The 18,682-nt window shown below is 38.0% G+C and overlaps 2 protein-coding genes across 3 annotated transcripts; one reads left to right on the top strand and one right to left on the bottom strand.

The window, feature by feature from the left end:
* Nucleotides 1–1,395: 1,395 nt before the first annotated feature.
* Nucleotides 1,396–6,791, top strand: tdo2a (tryptophan 2,3-dioxygenase a). The gene is made up of 12 exons (XM_026182559.2): nt 1,396–1,546; nt 1,690–1,795; nt 1,883–1,973; nt 2,388–2,458; nt 2,912–3,039; nt 3,135–3,321; nt 3,658–3,765; nt 3,887–3,998; nt 4,190–4,247; nt 4,774–4,853; nt 5,139–5,229; nt 5,521–6,791. The coding sequence occupies exons 1-12, from the start codon at nt 1,512–1,514 to the stop codon at nt 5,672–5,674; spliced, it is 1,221 nt and encodes a 406-aa protein (XP_026038344.2). The 5' UTR covers nt 1,396–1,511; the 3' UTR covers nt 5,675–6,791.
* Nucleotides 6,785–18,396, bottom strand: ctso (cathepsin O). 2 transcript variants are annotated; one of them, XR_013910561.1, is made up of 9 exons: nt 18,001–18,396; nt 15,801–15,906; nt 15,506–15,630; nt 12,813–12,980; nt 11,550–11,671; nt 8,119–8,282; nt 7,357–7,396; nt 7,181–7,273; nt 6,785–7,052 (listed from the first exon to the last, which is right to left on the bottom strand). XR_013910561.1 is itself a non-coding variant. In XM_026182519.2 (8 exons), the coding sequence occupies exons 1-8, from the start codon at nt 18,373–18,375 to the stop codon at nt 7,018–7,020; spliced, it is 1,188 nt and encodes a 395-aa protein (XP_026038304.2). In that variant the 5' UTR covers nt 18,376–18,396; the 3' UTR covers nt 6,785–7,017. The 2 variants fall into 2 exon arrangements, 1 of the variants encoding a protein (XP_026038304.2); XM_026182519.2 differs by lacking the exon at nt 7,357–7,396.
* Nucleotides 18,397–18,682: the final 286 nt, after the last annotated feature.

Here is an 18,682-nt window from a genome sequence, read left to right as displayed (position 1 = left end):
AGAGAGCTAATGATCTCAGGGACGATTTAGAGAGAGTGGACTGTGGATTCTTAGTTTCACGCGGATGAAACGGAGTTCACTGTTGTTCAAAAGCACTGTGTGTGTGTTGTGATGTGGCTCGGGTAGTGGGGAGCAACAGAACTATTTTTACACAGACCATGTGGATTGTGAGAACAACAAATATTTCCCATGTGCATGGCAGCTATTACAGTGTGACATGAATGACATTTTCAGCTTCCAACAAGCAGTGGACAAAAACACTCCGTCTCTTCAAGGTATGTATATTGCTGAACCTCATTTATAAGAAGAAATACTTAGAAAAGTACTTAAAGGAGTACTATAAGGAAACATCATGTGCACTCAGTAACTTTAAAACCACGCATTTCCAATCTCCACCAACATAAATCGAATATTAACCAAACTGCAAATGTTTACAGCTGAGTTCAATGACATACAAACGGTCATCAGGGATTTCTCGTGACTTCCACACTAATACAGAAGGTCCTGAAAAATCTAATATAAAAACACTTGCTATAACACCATAGTAAACAAATTATTTCACAACAAGAAAAAACAATCTTATGATGCAAAAAAAAAAAAAAATACAACGGAGACTATATATATACACTTTACATTCTCTGTCTGTGATGCAGCAATGAGATTGTGAGTGTGTTTTAAGCAGTTGGGTAAAGCAACTTCTGAACTACCTGTTTTTCTTTTTTTTGCTGGGTTCAAATAATCCAATAAAAATGAACTGTATGAACCAGTGCTAAAAGCTGGGGGGGGGGGGGGGGGGGGGGGGGGGGGAACTGTAACTTTAATATTTCTAAGATAGAGAAATTGTTTTAAGGACCTTGTTGAAATGAGATTTCCATTTTTAAATTAAAGCAAAATCACTCCTATGTTTTTAATCAGTGGCTAAACCTGTTACAGCTAAAACCACCAAATACTAAAAGCAGTATTTCTCTTCCTTCTTTGGGCTGCATCTACAGAGTCCCCGTAACATTTCAGAAGCAAAAACAGATGAAGCCCATATTTGTCTTCGCAGCAAGGACAGGTGTTGTCTATCTTATCTTTATAAGTTCAGTTTTTTCATAGAGTATAAACAGAGTATCCCTGAGTGTAAACACTGAAGCCCAGTGACTAAGACAGCCACGTCTAAATCAAAACCCTCAAGCAATGCATTGCAAATTCAAAACCTTATAATGTGGAGGTCATTTGATATTCCTGATAGCTTCGTAAATGCAGAAAAATAATATGCCCATATTTTACTATTTTTGGTCTGCGTGACCCTTCTTTTAGCAGGTCAAACAAAGTCCAGACGTCAGTCCTGAGTAAAGATAAACAGCAGCTCCAAGGGAAAAATAGAGGCGGGCCGGATGGTAACTGTATACTTGTGACTGATTGGACAAGATAAGTCTTTAAAAACTCGGATTGTGTTGAAATCTCTTTTAGTAAATATTAGTCAATGAACAAGGATACATCTTTGCTGCCACCGATTTGAATAAGTCATGAGTGGATGTCCGTACTTTGAGAAGAAGCATTTGTGCGTTCATATTTTTAATCACACTTACACTCTTGGATTTTTATCCCCTTTTTTCACATACATTAAATAGAAAAATGTTACCTACATTTCTAATCTTGTTGATGGGAAAACAAGTAACCAGAGGTGTTCTCTTTGTACTCCAGGTTATTCAAAAATAAACCTCCCAAAACTGAAGAAGATGAGGATGACTCCCAGGCAGGGGTCAACAAGGCCAGTAGAGGAGGAATTATCTATGGAGACTACCTGCAGGTACAAATCTATATTTGTACTGAAATTTGCATTTGTTGTTCAATCAAAGTTTTTATATCAATTGATTTCTCTCTTTCCAACCCTCAGCTCGACAAAATACTCACAGCTCAGGTTCTGCAAAGTGAACTAAAAGCCGATAAGATCCATGATGAGCACCTCTTCATTGTCACCCATCAAGGTAAGTTGAGCTTCATTTTGTTTGAAATTATTTTTTTCTCATTTTCTCAAGAAAGCAAAATTGAATCCAGTCATGAACTTTACTTAAATGTTGATTTGATTGTAAATCATTCACCTTGTTTACAGACAGTTAGAGACAGGTGAAAAATGAAAATCAATTTTAAATTAAAGGGAGACTCTTTCACCCCTATAGTGAAGGATATGGAGGTTTTTGGTTGCATCCACTTAGTGTGAGAAGCCGCTGCACACTAATAGAAATAGTTCAACCTTTTTTTCCTTCATTTCTCTCTTTCTCCACCAGTGAATAGAAAAATGTAAAAGCCTTGACTGCTTACTGACCTTTGTCCTTACCTCAAAATAAAATACTTATATATATTTATGACGCTTAAAGATCTTTTTTTTATTATTATTTTAGCCTATGAACTTTGGTTCAAACAGATTTTGTTTGAACTGGACTCTGTGCGAGAGATCTTCATCAGCGGTCATGTAAGTTATATTTCTGCAATTGTAAATTCATAATTAAAACAGAGAAAAATGAAATGTATCTTGCACTGCTGCTACTATTTTTAGATGCACACTGCAAATGTTAAAGATTGAGTGCTAATAAGAAAAATGAAGTCAATAAGATGAAGGATTTAAAATGCATTTTAAAGAAAACCATCAGTGGAGAACACCGTCACAATCACTCAGTGCCTCTGTTTAAAAAATTACATTCACTAGTCATACTAAAGTTTGTGATCAGGTATTTACAGACTAATAGCAGAACAGCAGTTGTAATTTAATATCTTGCTTAGGTAGAAATATACATTATATGTTATACTTGTAAAAAATATTGTTGGAAATACAAAAAGAACTAGTTATTTAATTAGACTGTTTCCTGACCTGCAAGCTTAAATATGATCAGCAATAATTCCCCTAACATTTGCTCTTCCTCTGAAGGTCCGAGACGAACGTAACATGCTCAAAGTCAACACTCGCATCCACAGGGTTGTGATGATCTTCAGACTGTTGGTTGACCAGTTTGCAGTTTTGGAAACAATGACAGCCTTGGACTTTTTTGACTTTAGGTAAACTCCTCTCCAAAAAGCAATATAACATGCACTCCTCCACAACGTTGCACTCTGGCTTAACTGTGTACATGCATGCTTATTTGTGTATACAGGGAATACCTGTCTCCGGCCTCTGGCTTCCAAAGCCTCCAGTTTCGGCTCTTGGAGAACAAAATTGGAGTTCCAGACAACCTGAGGGTTCCATACAACAGACGCCATTACAGGGACAACTTTAAAGGTCATGACAGTGAGATGCTGCTCTCCACTGAGCAGGAACCAACACTTTTAAAGTTAGTTGAGGTATGTTTTACAGCCACATACATGTGGAAGGGCTACCATTTTTGATTTAGTTAGTAAGTAATGAAAACACATGAATTTGTTGTTCTTTGTCCTGTTGGAGGACTGGTGGGCAATTAATTTTGCCAAGGTGCCACATGACAAACTGGGACTTTTGTAAAGGGCCAAACCAATAAACTGAACCCATTTCTGCTCAATATTAATTTTGTCTCTCTATAAGCTCCATGGTGTAGCCCTCTACGACAGTCCCAATTTCTCATGTGACCCTTTGGCGAAATTAATTGCTCACCCCTGTGCTAGAGCATACATGTGAGTATAAACCCTGGGCTGTTCTTTCAGGAGTGGCTGGAGAGAACTCCTGGATTGGAGGTGGATGGCTTCAATTTCTGGCAAAGGCTGGAAATCAATATACTTGATGGGTTAAATCAGGAGAAGGAGAAAATTGAGGTAAGAGATGGCTCCAGCTTTCAGAACAAACTTTTTTTCTTTTTCTTTTTTTGCTGTCCCTGGAGTACACCGATGACTGACAGAGACGGCTGTTTTTTTCCTCCCATATTTTCTTTTAAAGAAAATGCCTGATTCTGAAGAGAAAGAGGAACTGATGGCAGAGATGGTCAGACAGAGGGAGCTTTTCACATCTCTGTTTGACGAAAAGCGCCACGATCACCTTGTCAGCAAGGGTAAGTGTTTAATCAGATGCCATAATCACCGAGGCTTTATCATGTTTATTTACAGCCTCTATTTAACACAAAGTGAAGCTTATCTTGTGCAAGGTGTGGACTTTAAAATTGAAACTCTAGTTTACAAAAGGATGTAAACACCAACATTTCTTGTTACCTTGAAAATAAAAAATTTCCCTTTCGTTAACAAGGTGAGAGGAGACTCTCTTACAAGGCTCTGCAAGGTGCTCTGATGATATACTTCTACAGGTATGTTTAGTTTGTTTTAGAAGGTTTCCTCACCTTTAATGGTCTAGTGGTGACACTGTATGTTATATTTGCTTCCTATTCATCGTTTTAAGTTGTTAACACCTGGAGGCTGCAAACAGCTTCAGTGGAAAGTCTTGCACAAGAACGCCTCAGTGCTAGTCCCTGAGGCAAGGGTACTCATTTGTTCTTCCCACATAAATTTTCCATATCACAGGCCCCTTTGTGAAACCTGCCTGAAAATGTAAGCTTTATTAAAAGGTGTGGTAACCAGCTTTTTTTTTCTTTCAAATGGTTGCGGTAAGGACACATTGTCACTTGAGATTTACTGAGTCTATGCAAAAGTCAACAGAGGTAACTGAAGTTAGTGGAAGGTAACAGATGCTAAATTTAATACGGTAACTTACTGGTGGTAGTGAACAGGTGATAGTTGTGCTCATGTTATAGCTGATATGTAGAGAAAATAGTTGTTGTTTTTTACATTATAATCTGTGAAACATAAAATCTTCTTCTTTTTTTTACCTTTAAGGGAGGAGCCAAGGTTCCAGGTTCCCTTCCAGCTGCTCACATCCCTCATGGATATCGACACCCTCATGACGAAATGGAGATGTAAGTACCGAGGCATCACCATTGCTTGCTACGTGTAAACAGAGTAAGAAAGTTTGAGGGGAAAGGAAAGTATATTTGTTTTCTACAGTGTGTTGTTTTTGCCCAAGGGCAGAACTGGACTAACAAAGAAGCCTACAAAGTTACTAAACTTTAAAGTTAGATTTGAACCCAAGAGGCAGAAGAACCTTATAACATCCTCCATGCCCGCTGATCAATACAACCTATCGCCAATGGACAAAATAACAATGGCTATTCCTGGATGTTTTCTCCCCTACTTTTTTGTAGACAATCATGTGTGCATGGTTCACCGGATGATTGGCAGCAAAGCTGGCACAGGGGGGTCGTCTGGCTACCACTATCTTAGATCAACTGTCAGGTATTGTATGATGTAAAATAATGTTATGATTAGACATTTATTTTCACACAGCAAGTATCCGAAACACTTCAGAGTTAATTTAGATAAAGACAGCACAGTGCTACTCTGCTTATCTTAATTAATTGTCATGTAGCAGCTCCTTCTGTAATGCACAGTGACAATATATTTAAAGTTCAAAGAAACAACACAAGAGTAAAATAAAATGTGAACCGCAGTTTATTTTTTGCTTCTCAGAAGACGAAATTCAGCACATACTAAATAAATCATTCTATATTTGATCTTTTTAATTAGTGACCGATACAAAGTTTTTGTGGACCTTTTCAACCTGGCAACATTCCTGGTGCCTCGCCACTGGGTACCCAAGCTGAATCCCAACATTCACACTTTTTTGTACACGGCTGAGTGCTGCGACAGCTCCTACTGCAGCAGTGACGACTCGGATTAGAGTGCATCTCACTCGTCTGTCCAGGCTTTTTCACTTAAACAGATCTCCCAGCAGCGGATTATTTAGTTCAATGAGAGGTGAAAATCAGGTCAAAGAAATACATTTTGTTGATGTTCATGAGAAACAATGCATGGCATCTTGTCAGTGTACCTTTAAAGAACTCATACACTGAAATATGAAGTGTATGTGTTTTCATGAATGGAGGCAATTCAACATATGGCCAGTTTTATCAAACACTATATATTATTAAGAAGGATTTCAAATCTAGGTGAGATGAAATTCGAGGTCATGTGGTATTTTAATTTGACATTAGGTGAACTGGATGTTGGCGTGAAGAATAACGCAGACGGGTTGATTTGAAGGCGTGATGTCCTTACATCACACATAAATGCATATAAAATAACTACGTTTGTACATATTAATGCTTAGCAAACAAGAGAAAATCAAGATAAATTATGCTGCAGGCTTATGATGCAATGTCTGACAGATAATAAATCAAATATTTAAACAGCCAAATTAAGACTATTTTACTTTAATCTTGACAGTGAGCCACAAAGTACTGCAGATGGCTCCTTGATAAGAGGTGCTCAGATGTTTCCTCAATAAATTTATGTAAATTGGCTGAGATTGACCTGAAAGCAAACAGATCAGTGAGAGCAGTGATCAAACTGTGAGTGCAAGGACAACGCTGGTGGCGATGATGAGTTTTTACAAAAATGGATCATCTTTCATCTCAGCACAGTGATGGTGTCATGGAGGGAGCCATTTCAGACTACTCAGATGTGTCTTGAGTGCATAAAGGTGTACAGCAAATGATGAACCAATGAACCAAACACATCAATGTCTAAAACAAAACCATTTGCACAGAATAAATATGAACCATAAAATTGTACATAATGTTGTTGTTGTTTTTGTAAAGTTTTAAATTAATTTTGTCATGTATTTATGCACTCATTAATGAAATATCTTTATAGCCAAATGTATGACTCATAACCTATGACATATATCTGTATGTATTTAATAAGATGTGTTTTATATGATGGAACAATTCATGTTATTGTATTTTTGCAGTGATGTGTTTTATTGTTCTATTAAAATTCAACACTTGCCAACAGTATGAAGTATTTTATTTGGTACTTTATTAATAAAGTATTTTATAAAAGTATTTTATTTTATTTTAAAGTGGTACTCGAAAGCAAACAGATGAATGATTTGAATTTTGGCACTGGTATACACACACACACACACACACACACACACACACACACACACACACGCGCACACGCGCACACACACACACACACACACACACACACACACACACACACACACACACACACACGTCAAAGAAAAACAGCTGCCACTGAATCTGCAATGCCTGCAAAAAGAAAAAGAAAATAGAGAAATACTGTTATTCCCCAAGGAGATTCTGGACACTTCAGTGCACCCATCTTAAGCTGAAAGATCATATAAACATAAAATGTCAAGATCAAAGGTCAAACTCACCACAAACGTTACCACCTATTTTTATATAAACATAGCCCTCATTTCCCCATCTTGTTCCCCAGGAGTTCTGCACAATCCAGTACGGAATGTCCCCTGAAAGACAACATGCATTTAAGACTGAATTATTTACTAGGTAAAGAAGATCTACTTGTGTTTAGTATGTGTGCTGCACCCACATTAGACTGTTGCATAATCACTCCAATGCTTGCGTAATACCTAGAAAACAGAAGTGTTTGAAATAATTGATGTTAATAAATGTAAAGTATTTTTGTCTAAACTATGCCCATAAATAAAGTATGAGATAGCTGCTACCACACAGCTGTAACCAAACTAGTGTTTAGCCTCTAATATTCATAAGTGTCCACTTTCTGGATCCCAAAAGAAGTAGATAAACATCGAACTGGTACATCACGTCAACATGAGTACACAAATTGTTAATGATTACAATTTCAGCTAACCTTTGATCACTGTATGCTAAGAGAACAGGGCATTAGGGTACAAGGTGAAATAGCAAAATACTTAATGATACACTGTAAATAAGGCAATTTTAAAAAGAAAACTCATACTCTGCTTTAATCTCGTAAATTACTTGCAACTAGACAAGCAGGAGTTGTAAAAGAGTTGAGATGAAATAAGGAACTTTGGTTCTTAGGACCTTGAGAAATTAAAACATTTTAATTTTATTTAGTCTTCAGATCTGACATGTAAAACTTTTTCCTCCTGCTGGCTCATATTTCTCTTGAAAGAAAAAATGTATTTTTAAGGATTCGAAATAAGCTAAAAACTCTGATCAAATGCAGGTTTAAACTACTTTCACAGTGGATTACAAACCTCTAAAAATCGAAAATTGTGTTAGCTCAAATAAATTATAAAGTCATATTTTTTAAACTATTCAAAATACTTTGTCTCACTTAAATGTGACATGTGGTAGTATTTACCGGTAGTGTCATAGCCGACAATCAGAATAGCATGGGTGGACCATTGGCTGGAGCAGTGGTATTGGATGATGCCTCCCAGGTAATCTTGCCAGCTTACAGCATCCACAATAGCAACCAAAGGGCCATATTGTACTAGCTGACCCATCATTGCCTTCTCTTGACCACTGGGAAAAAAAAAAAAAAAAAAAAAAAAAAACACAGCACAACGTGTTCTTATAATTACGTTACTACTCTAATGTAAAGTCAGGCAGTTAAATGTTGTACAAGAATATTTAACTAATCAACTTCAATTATCAGTACATCAGTTTTGTTTGATTTTTACTAAATGTGGTGCATTTTCTCCCGTCAGTTTGTTGCTCAAAAACTGGCCTCTTCAGTTACACTCTCTGTCCTTCCACAAGATGATTCCCGCTGGGGTTATGTCACGCTGTACTCTGCCAGCCTTACTACATATGGTGCTCGAAGCCCCTGTTTGTGCCAAATCTATACCGAAGAAAGTCAGAATAAAGTCATTTGGGTTTATGGTGAGGTTGTGTTAAAACTTTATGGTGTTTTGCAGCAGTAAAAATCTGGTTTAACCATGAGATTAGCCGTCTCTGTGACCTCCCCAAGTCTCCACCCTGCAGAAACATCCAATTCCAGCAGCTTGATAAACTCCGTGACCTAACGTTGAGACCCCTCAGAAGACACAAACAGGTCTAAGGAAAATGTTTAGACTGGATCAGTGAATTGTGGATGAGAGAACATGAGGAATTTAAGTAACATTGTGTTGATATGCAATAAATCTCAATATCAGCACTTCACTTTCAAGTTCTGTTTAGGAAGGCAAAGTGGCTTTATTTACATGGCACACTTCAAACAGAGGGAAGTTAAACTGCTTTACACGGACAAAGGGAAGCATCAAAACTGTCATTCAAAAACAGTGAGCCACAATAAACTATAAATATAAGAGCACGGAATGACAGGTAAGTATGCAAAAGGAAATAAAATGCATCCAAAGAAAATAAAATATGAACATAACAGTCCGCTATGAATAAATCTACATTGCAGTTATGCCATTAGAAGCTGACCTGAAAACAACAACTATAAAACACAGAAACCAATCCATCACAAACAAGGGAGAACAAGTGAGTTTTTGGGTTAAATCTGAAAGTGGCTAGATTGGCGTGCATGATATATCATCAGGAAGGAAGTTGTTTCCATCTGTATGCAGCACACTAGCAGAAGGCAGCCTAACCTAGTTTGATTCTAAGTGATTTATAAACCAGCAACAGAACTTGAAAGTGTCCGATTTAAGAATATCACCTTAAATTCTAACCTCTTGTTACAATTCTGGCAGCAGCGACTGAGAGGCCCGAGGCTGTCTGACAGGCTTTGGTGAAAACAAGAAATATTTATGATATAGAAATGAAGTATCACTGAGTTTCTGCAAACCTTTGTGAATTCCAAACCTTGGTAGTCAGTATACAGAGTGAGAATCTCCTGGCTATGGCATTCATCATGTATTTAACTTTTGTCAGGTAGCAGCTGGGGTGGCTGACTGTTTTACTTTTGACTCGTTAACACAAATTTCAACTCCACTAAAAAAGATGAATGTAAAAAAGATGTTTGTTGTTGTTTGTTTTTTAAAGCACTTCATGGAGTGTGCATGTAGTTGAAATAATCAGTTGAGTTTATGAACTTCTCTGATAAATACCTCCATATTAAAGTAGAATGAACAACATGTTGGTAAAATCCCATTACAAAAATGCTGATTGTTTTATTTGTTTCCAAAATGGATTTGGTCCATGTGTACATTTTTCATAGCTGGGTGTCCAACCCGATTACTGAGTTTAGAAAAGCAGTATATTTTTGAATCGCTCTTGAGTTAAAGAAGCAAAATCAACCACATTCAGAGTCTGAGGTCTAGTTGCTATTTCTCCCTGTAGTCTTTTACTTCCATTACTACTTTAAGTCCTTAAACTGCTGTGTGAAGATAAGAGGTTATCTAGGCCATCTCACAGAGATCCAGGGTCCTGCAGCAGCAGTACAAATCTATTCTCAAGTTTAACTCTCCTTTCTCCAGCTTCCCATGGCTGTATCCTACAAAGCACAGGTTGATGAGGCACTCTGCCTCCATGGTATTGAAGGCCAGTTGATGGTACTGCAGATCTCAGCTCACTTGTCCCCCCATTTCCCTGACAAGTGATTTGTAGTTCTTTTACTTTGCACCAAGAGAGTTGCTACTACTTGCAGAATTATTGCCAGGCAGACAGTACTCCTGTTTCTTACTAGTCGTGGTTGTGATAATTTGCTGTGTTTTAGCACAGTAAATTATCACTACCAAGACTCTTTTCCAGTATATGGAGTCTATGATAAATGAGGTTTGTACCATTCAAGGTCATGGTTGCATACTGACACTGTAATAAAAATATTAGAAGAAACATGGCAGCCCTCCATGTTTTTAACAAATTCATTCATGTTTGGCAGAAAAACATCACGAAAACAACAGTTTCAACAATTAAACAATTAAAATGTATACTATTGTTTAAAAGATTGCACATAAATAAATAATAATAAACAATAAACATCATCTTAGGTTACTTGGATGCTCAGTTAAATCTGCTCTAACAGTGGGTTCAGAGCCTAGCTATGAAAGTGTCAGAGTATTTTTGCTTTTAAAGGTTTTATTATTCATATAATAATCAGCTAAGAGTGTTTATATTTCTGTTCTGTACTCAACCAGCTGCATATTTTAATTGCTGGCTCCCTACTTTATAACGGAAACTGCTTGCCTTCACATTATCAGTCTTTGCCTTCACATTGTCACTGTTTGCCTTCACACTAGCAGGAAACCGCCACCCACGAGTAAGAAACAACCTTGTAGAGAACACGAAGTTTTTTGATAAACCACACCTGTTTTCTTGACAAGATAAGGATGATATTTCCTTTTTTGTATGCTTCATGATGTGTATAAATAAAGCCAGACTGCACCAAGGAGGTGTGTGAGTCTCTCCCTGAGTCTCTCACCCGTGCACGTTTAAAACTGCTCTAAGTGTCTGAGTGATATTTCATTGCATCTGAGTACTTTGATAATAGAATATCTTTAACAGAAAGTATTATACTGAGAAGGCAAAATAACAATAACAACAGAAGGCATTACATATGCACGAAGCAAAGTCCCTGTTCTGTTCAATTTTAAGTAAAAACAATCAGATTCACCTTTGGGCCAAAAGAACTGACCCGGAGTTAAGAACCTCTGTGCTAGTGAGTTATCGATGTCTGTGTTGACAGAGTAAACACTGTGATTGCACAGAACCAATCCCACGCCCATTTCTCCGTCCTTGGTACTTTATGAAACCCACATTAAAGTTGCATGTTATTCTCCTTAAATTTATGAAGTTAATATTTTATTCCTTGTAGAAAACTTGATAAAAAAAATAAAGTCTCACCTGAAGTCATGTGTTGTAAAGTTCTTTACGGCAACACCGCCATGTGACTGGGAGAAAAAATGGCAGATATCTGTTTTGGCCTTATAGGGATACTCAGACTGACTCACCAACTTCATTCTGGTCTGCAAAGCAAATATTGAACATTAGTACACAGCATTTCTGTTTTATTTCATTTTTCTTAATGTGTATGTCTAAACAATGTTACACAGATTTTATAGATGCTAAAGTTTTAAATCGTGTGATTCTACAGTGATGTGCAAAGGTTTTAAGCCACCCACTCATTTCCTTAAATTTTGCTAGGAAAATTGGGAAGCAGGTGCAGCAATTTACTGAAACATGCAAAGATATATGGGAATATAGTATATATATGCTCTGTCAAGGTGACCCCTTGACAGAGGCTCTCTGGAGGCCAGCCCATTGACTGATAGTGTTTTGACAAGATCCCCAACACCAGTGGCTGAAATGCAGCCCCAAACCACGACAGAGCCTCCACCATGTTTTACTAATCACTGTGGTACCTCTCCTCACTTCCTCCAAACCAAATATGTCACATCTGAATTCATCACTCCACCTGTTGCCACAGATTTTCAGTCCAGTTCTTGTTTAAGCTGACATACTTCAGTCTTTTCTCACCATCTCACTCTCTTCCTTTCTTAAAAATGGCTTCTTGACAGCCACCTATCCACTGAGAACATTTCCCATGAGGCTTCAGTGAACAGCAGAAGGATCATCTGAAGTGCAGGTGCATCTCTCAGGTCCTCTGTCAGCTTTTTGCTCGATTTTTACCCATTTTTTAAGGACATGACTTTCAGATAATGTTCATTTGCTGTAGATAGATTTTTTAAGGACTGTCATTTCTTCTTTTGTACTCCATATGTCCAGTTTACTCACTTTTTTGGTTTTTGGCTAAATTTTCTTTATAAATCACCTTGGTGCAAAAATATATTGTATGCCTGTAAAACTTATCATTGGCATTTTTCATATATTCAACTAAACAGGAAACAGGAACAAAGTATTGTTGAATTACTGTTCAAGACACTTACAAAATATTAGAAAGTTTGGCACCTTGAAAGCAAAGAACAGAAAAATGAGAGGTGGCCTCGGACTTTTAGACAGTACCATATTTTCAATTTCTCCTGTGGCCTTAGTGATACAGAAATGTTAATTGCAACCTTGGTCATTTCAGGTATTATAAGCTAAGATTCTGGAAGCATCTTTTATAAGACCTAAAAATCTGTTAACGTTGTGTGACTATCAGCATACCTGTTTTAACCAGTTCAGAGCCCGAGTTGTGGAGCCTCCATTACAGCCTGCGTTTTGGTAGGAGCAGTCAACAACCTGCTGCACACTGAGCTGCTCCAGCTGTGAGCCTCCTATGGCATGGACAGACTGTATGGCACCAACCACACTAAAAGCCCAACAGCTCCCACACTGTGAAGGTAAAATTACAGAAATGAGACAAAAGAGAAAAGAAAAAAATCTCGCAAGCATTATTTAGATCCAGCTCCTGACCTAGAATCTATTCACACTGTACCATCCTAAGGAGCTATTTCTTATTTATTTCTGGAAATGAACTACCTATGCATATCTGTCTATATAATCCTACTATAATAATCATCTAAAAAGCCCTCTGCCAGTGTTATAAGACTGACACAAGATTTTAGACGGTTTAATCAAGTATCTTCAGTTTCTAAATGCTCTTCGCGGTACGTGATAATGTGACTGTGACCGATTGTTTTCTGCTGCCATCTGCTGACAGAAAAACCACAGGTATGCACACGCTTCAGAAAAATGTGAATATCTGCTTCAGTTAAAGGTCTTAATTCAAGGTTTTATGTCTATGGCTTATTTATTGTATTCAGACTGCAAAATAATTTCTCATATTTTATATCTGATATAGATTAAAAAATGCTTTCCTGAAACCAGTATTGCTTTTTTTGCTGGTACATACACTAGTTCATCATGTGAGGGATTCTTCTGTGTGTTTTGTTTTTTTGCTTAATATTTGCACAAGCAAATATTATTCTCCAAACGGCATCCTAATATTGCATGCTCAGTTCACTTACTTGGCATAAATGTATTCCCATAGATGTAATGAAAAACTGAGCTCTCTGTTAAAATCCAATTTTTGCTGCTCAATATGGTTTCACGGCTTAAAATCAATGCTGAAAGCAAAATCAGTCAATATTGCCTGGTCTCAACATAAGTATGTGCTGAGTATACACAATATTAGGGCTATCTGCTTTTAAAGTGATCAAATGTTCTCAAGACACAAACATGGAATCAAGAAAGGTAAAAAAAAAAAAATGGATCAAGAAGCATTAACAAGATGTGAGTGGTTTGATATATCGGGTCTGTGTGCATCCTACAGCAGTTTATATTCTGTCTCACCATCTATGTACTATAAAAACTCAGCAGGTCCACAGGCAGAGCTAGAGAAAAAAAAAATCTGACCGGTAAAACCGCAGCAGAGGAGAGTGGTAGGTGAGAGTGGTCATTTAGTGCATCTCCCTGGAGTGCGAAACTTTACCTGAATAGAGCAAAGTAAAATATATGATCATGATGGCGTTCAGCTGAACCGGTTATGTCTCTCCCTTAGGACAACAGTTTTACAGCAATATCATCATCCCCTATGGCAAATTGACTGAGTAAAGAGATAAAGGACAAAAAGAGCAAAAAGTGTATCTTCAGCAGGGACAAGCAACAACTCCGTCTCACTAACCCTCTCCCTTCTGTACCCCCAGGTCCATTCTGCTCCCTGAGCAACAGCTCCAGAGGTTTAGCTTGTCATTGCTCCTTTGCTCTTCCACTACCATTACCGAGGTCGCCTTTGAGTCAAATATGCCTTTTCCTCTCTGGTACTTCATATTAAATGCTTCATATTTGAAGAGCGTTCCCAATGTACTCATCTGGGAAAAAAAGTCTCTTTCCACTCACCTTAATTCTCACTTTGAGACATGTGACAACAAGAATGTTAGACTTTTTTTTAAATGAAAAAAAAATGTCTGCATAAATTCTTAAATATTCTATATTTCAAAGCTACCACATTTCAGCTTGGATGATTAGGCATTCGAGATTACTAAAAAGAGTTTCAAGTTTTGATTGTCCAGAACACGGGAAAGAGTTTGGTGCCGAGAGAAGGCAAAAGAGTTTCTGGGTCTTGTTTACATACGCTTTCTCTATAGATGAAAAATAATTTTTAACTTGAATCTGTTGATGAAGGGATACACTGGGTTCAGTGACAACGATTTTCAGAGTCCTCTCTGAGCCCATGCAATGATCTTCAGTACAAAATCTCAGTTGTCCCTCACATAGATGTATATGATGAAATCCCTACATTCTTTTTCTGTTAAGAAATGTTATTCTTACACTTACAATACCAGCCACACATTCTCATGTCAACATTTGATGCGTTTTGTCTTCTCTGTGTTATTTTCAATTAGATGCTTTTAAATTCAATTCAATTCGATTTTATTTATATAGCATCAAATCACAACAACAGTTGCCTCAAGGTGCTTATGATCAACTAAAACCACTTAAAATTGCTTTTATTTTACAATTTTCACATCTTTTTTCACTTTGGTGGGGAGAAAAATAATAAATTACAATAAAAAATGTTTAAAAAGTGTTAAATGTATATTCACCCTTAAAACTGAAGCACTGAAGTCTCTTGCACAGGGCATCATAAATTTTCACCTACTTAAAAGTGAAAAGCAAAGAATCACCTGACAAGTGTCTACATCATAATTTTGACTGTGTTACTGGTGAAGACTTGCATTCATTATCAAAGCCTGTGTAGTATTTGGTATTCTGTACCTGTTTGTTGATTGATTGCTTTATTCATAAATAATGAAAAGGCATGACTTTATATGTCCAATTATGTCTCTGCATCTAAAGCATCTCCAGCTAACCTCCCACATGTACAGTATACCTACAGTATCATGTGTAAAACTTACTGCTTGCTGGTCCTGGACTGGTGCCACGGCTGCCTTGTCCCTCCAGTCAAATTTGTCTGGGAGCTCCTTTACACTCAGTCCAGAGAAGAGAGGAGCTCTCTCATAGACTGCTCCCAGGTACAGATCTGTGGATAAAAGATACAGTTCAAAGTCATTCTTTTTTTATACAAACACAAGTGTAAACTATGATTCTGCAGACTCAGCCTAGTTTAACAAAAGGCAGGACAGAAATATAAATTAATAAAATGTCCAAAGGATTCACTAAACATACCTCTATGTCAAAATATCAACCTACCTCTGAATTCCTCCTGTGAAAGGTCAGAGAATTGGTTGATACCATACTTGGCAGACTGTGTTTCTGTGGAAAATGAGTTCAGATAGGTGTGCCGTATTGTAGCTCTCTGCAATTACACAAATGAAACGGTACAATGATATTAAATGAGAGGGGGGGAAAGGAAAGAAAAACATAACAGTAAACTCTGGTCTTTAAAATAAGTTGTTCATGTAGATATTCAATACTTTTGATAGAAAGGGAAATTAAAATAATCTACATTTATGTATTTGAAACCTCTCAAAACTTTTCTTATCCAACTCTGACTAAGAAAACACACAATTGTTAATATAAAAGCCAAAAAAAACTCTAAGCATGTTATGCTGACAGATGTTAAAACATATTAAGCAGCTTATAAAAGATACCATCCATTAATACCATCCGGCCCTGTATGCTTCAGGAAAAACTGAACAGGATGGAGGTGGACCCCTGCCTGGTGGCTTGGATCTCTGACTACCTCACCGACAGACCACAGTACGTCAGGCTGAAGGACATCACGTCTGACACAGTGGTCAGCAGCACAGGAGCACCACAGGGAACTGTGCTGTCCCCTCTTCTCTTCACCCTGTACACCTCTGACTTCTGCTACAACTCTGAATTATGCCATATTCAGAAGTTTGCAGATGACACAGCCATCATGGGGTGTATCTGGGATGATCAGGAAGAGGAGTACAGAAGTCTGGTGAGGAACTTTGTCGCATGGAGTCACACAAACCACCTGCAACTCAACACCTCAAAGACTAAGGAACTGGTTGTGGACTTCGGGAGGTCCAGAGAAGGTCCACTGCCGGTTCAGATAGAGGGGGAGGAGGTGGAGGTGGTCAACAAGTACAAGTACCTCGGGCTGTGGGTGGACAATAAACTGGACTGGTCATGCAACACAGAGCACCTGTATAAAAAAGCCCAAAGCCGACTGTACTTCCTCAGGAGGCTGAGGTCTTTTAACATCTGCAGGAAGCTCCTGAGGATGTTTTACCAGTCGGTGGTTGCTGGAGTACTTTTCTATGCTGTGGTGTGCTGGGGGAGCAGCACAGCAAAGAAGGACTCATCCAGGCTGGAGAAACTGATCAGGAGGGCTAGCTCTGTGGTCGGCATGAAGCTGGACACTCTGGTGACAGTGGCAGAGAAAAGGACATTAAAGAAACTGCTGGACATTATGGACAATGCTGGGCATCCTCTGCACACGGCCATAAACAATCAGAAGAGTCTGTTCAGTGACAGGTTGCTTCTCCCCAAGACAAGAACTAACAGACTTAAAAACTCCTTTGTCCCACACGCCATCAAACTGTTTAACTCCTCTCTGGAGGGGAGAGGGAGGGGAAACAGGAGGACAAAGGAGGGGGGAACAACTAAGCTGTAGTGCCTCTTCACCTCACTGTACAATACCTTGTGCAATACTTTTTGTAAATAGTCAACAGTGCAATAGACTCAATACTTGAAATGTGCAATTCACTTGTATTTTTATTTTTTATTCCTATTTATTCTATTTATCCCCTTTGTATATTTTATTTATATTTGTCTCTGTATTTATATGTGTGTGTGTGTGTGTGTGTGTGTGTGTGTGTGTGTGTGTGTGTGTGTGTGTGTGTGTGTGTGTGTGTGTATATAACAATTCTGTAACTGTAACTTCGGTCGTTGCTGTGCTTTTTTTGGAAGTCGAATTTCCCAGAGGAACCCACCCGAGGGATTAATAAAGTTCTATCTTATCTCTTATCTTATCTTATATCAATATACACAGCATAAAACTGTGGCGACCAGTTGGGAAATAAGGAAGCAGGTAAGAGTGAAAGACTAAATTAAATGTTCTTGATCGCACAGCTGCTTTTATTTCATACGACTTCAGCTATTAAGCTGCAACTTTATGTTCACCTCCCTCATGTTACTCGGAACACCAGTGTTAACTATTGTTCCAATGTTGTAGTACAATTTTCACTTAATCTCAGTTTATGCCAGTATTTGTATGCTTTTTATATTTATATCTATATTTAATGTAACATCCACCAAAATTTCCAAAATTATTTTCGGTATTTCCTTCTTCTACGTGAGTGGGCGTGGTCTAACAAGAAGTACTCCCCCAGTTTGTTTTCAGTTTTCTGTCTGAGCACTTCACACTTGCTAAGTGTGGCACTTGAGAATTCTTCTACGCCTCCCTCACTTTACATACCTGAAAACTGAGATGACGGCGACTAAATTCCTCGCTGCTTACTTCATACGTGCGGTGAAACTGCTTTTTGTATGCCCCGAAATCAGCGGCAGAGCCGTTTAACTGAGTCCCAATTTCACTTGAGTTCACATTTTGGCAAAACACAGGAGAGACAATTAATCCGAGAGCGACCACAGCGGGTATGAACACCTGACAAGCCCTCATTTGACGAACAAATGTCAGCTGAGAAAACATCCACACGGGGAAGCACAAGCGTTTTGATGTTCGCGGAAAAGGGTGAAGATTTGTCGCGCATGCGTTGTAATCAAGAGGCGTTCCCTTGGAAACGAAAGAAAGTTTACTACGACGAGCGCTGGTTGATAAAAAAATTTGCATGCAAAAAATGTAAACTATTTAAAACGCACATAAAGTATTTTAGGTGTGTGTGTGTGTGTGTGTGTGTGTGTGTGTGTGTGTGTGTGCTGAAATGAAGTTTAATTATTCACATCAGTTTTATCTAGATTCAAATGATCGTTTATTCAACTGACTGCAAGACAATTAAACACATGTTCAGTCAAACTAAACCAGAATTTAAGCCCCTATATTTAGTTCAACTCATGCAAAAAGACATTTTAATGAAAAATATGAATTAAATGCTGCCATGACTTACATTTTTTGGGGAAATTACATCACCTCTGCAATT

The sequence above is a fragment of the Astatotilapia calliptera genome, chromosome 2 (assembly GCF_964374335.1).
Source record: "Astatotilapia calliptera chromosome 2, fAstCal68.1, whole genome shotgun sequence".
In the NCBI taxonomy this organism is placed as follows: domain Eukaryota; kingdom Metazoa; phylum Chordata; class Actinopteri; order Cichliformes; family Cichlidae; genus Astatotilapia; species Astatotilapia calliptera.
This window is presented reverse-complemented; position numbering and strand designations above follow the sequence as displayed.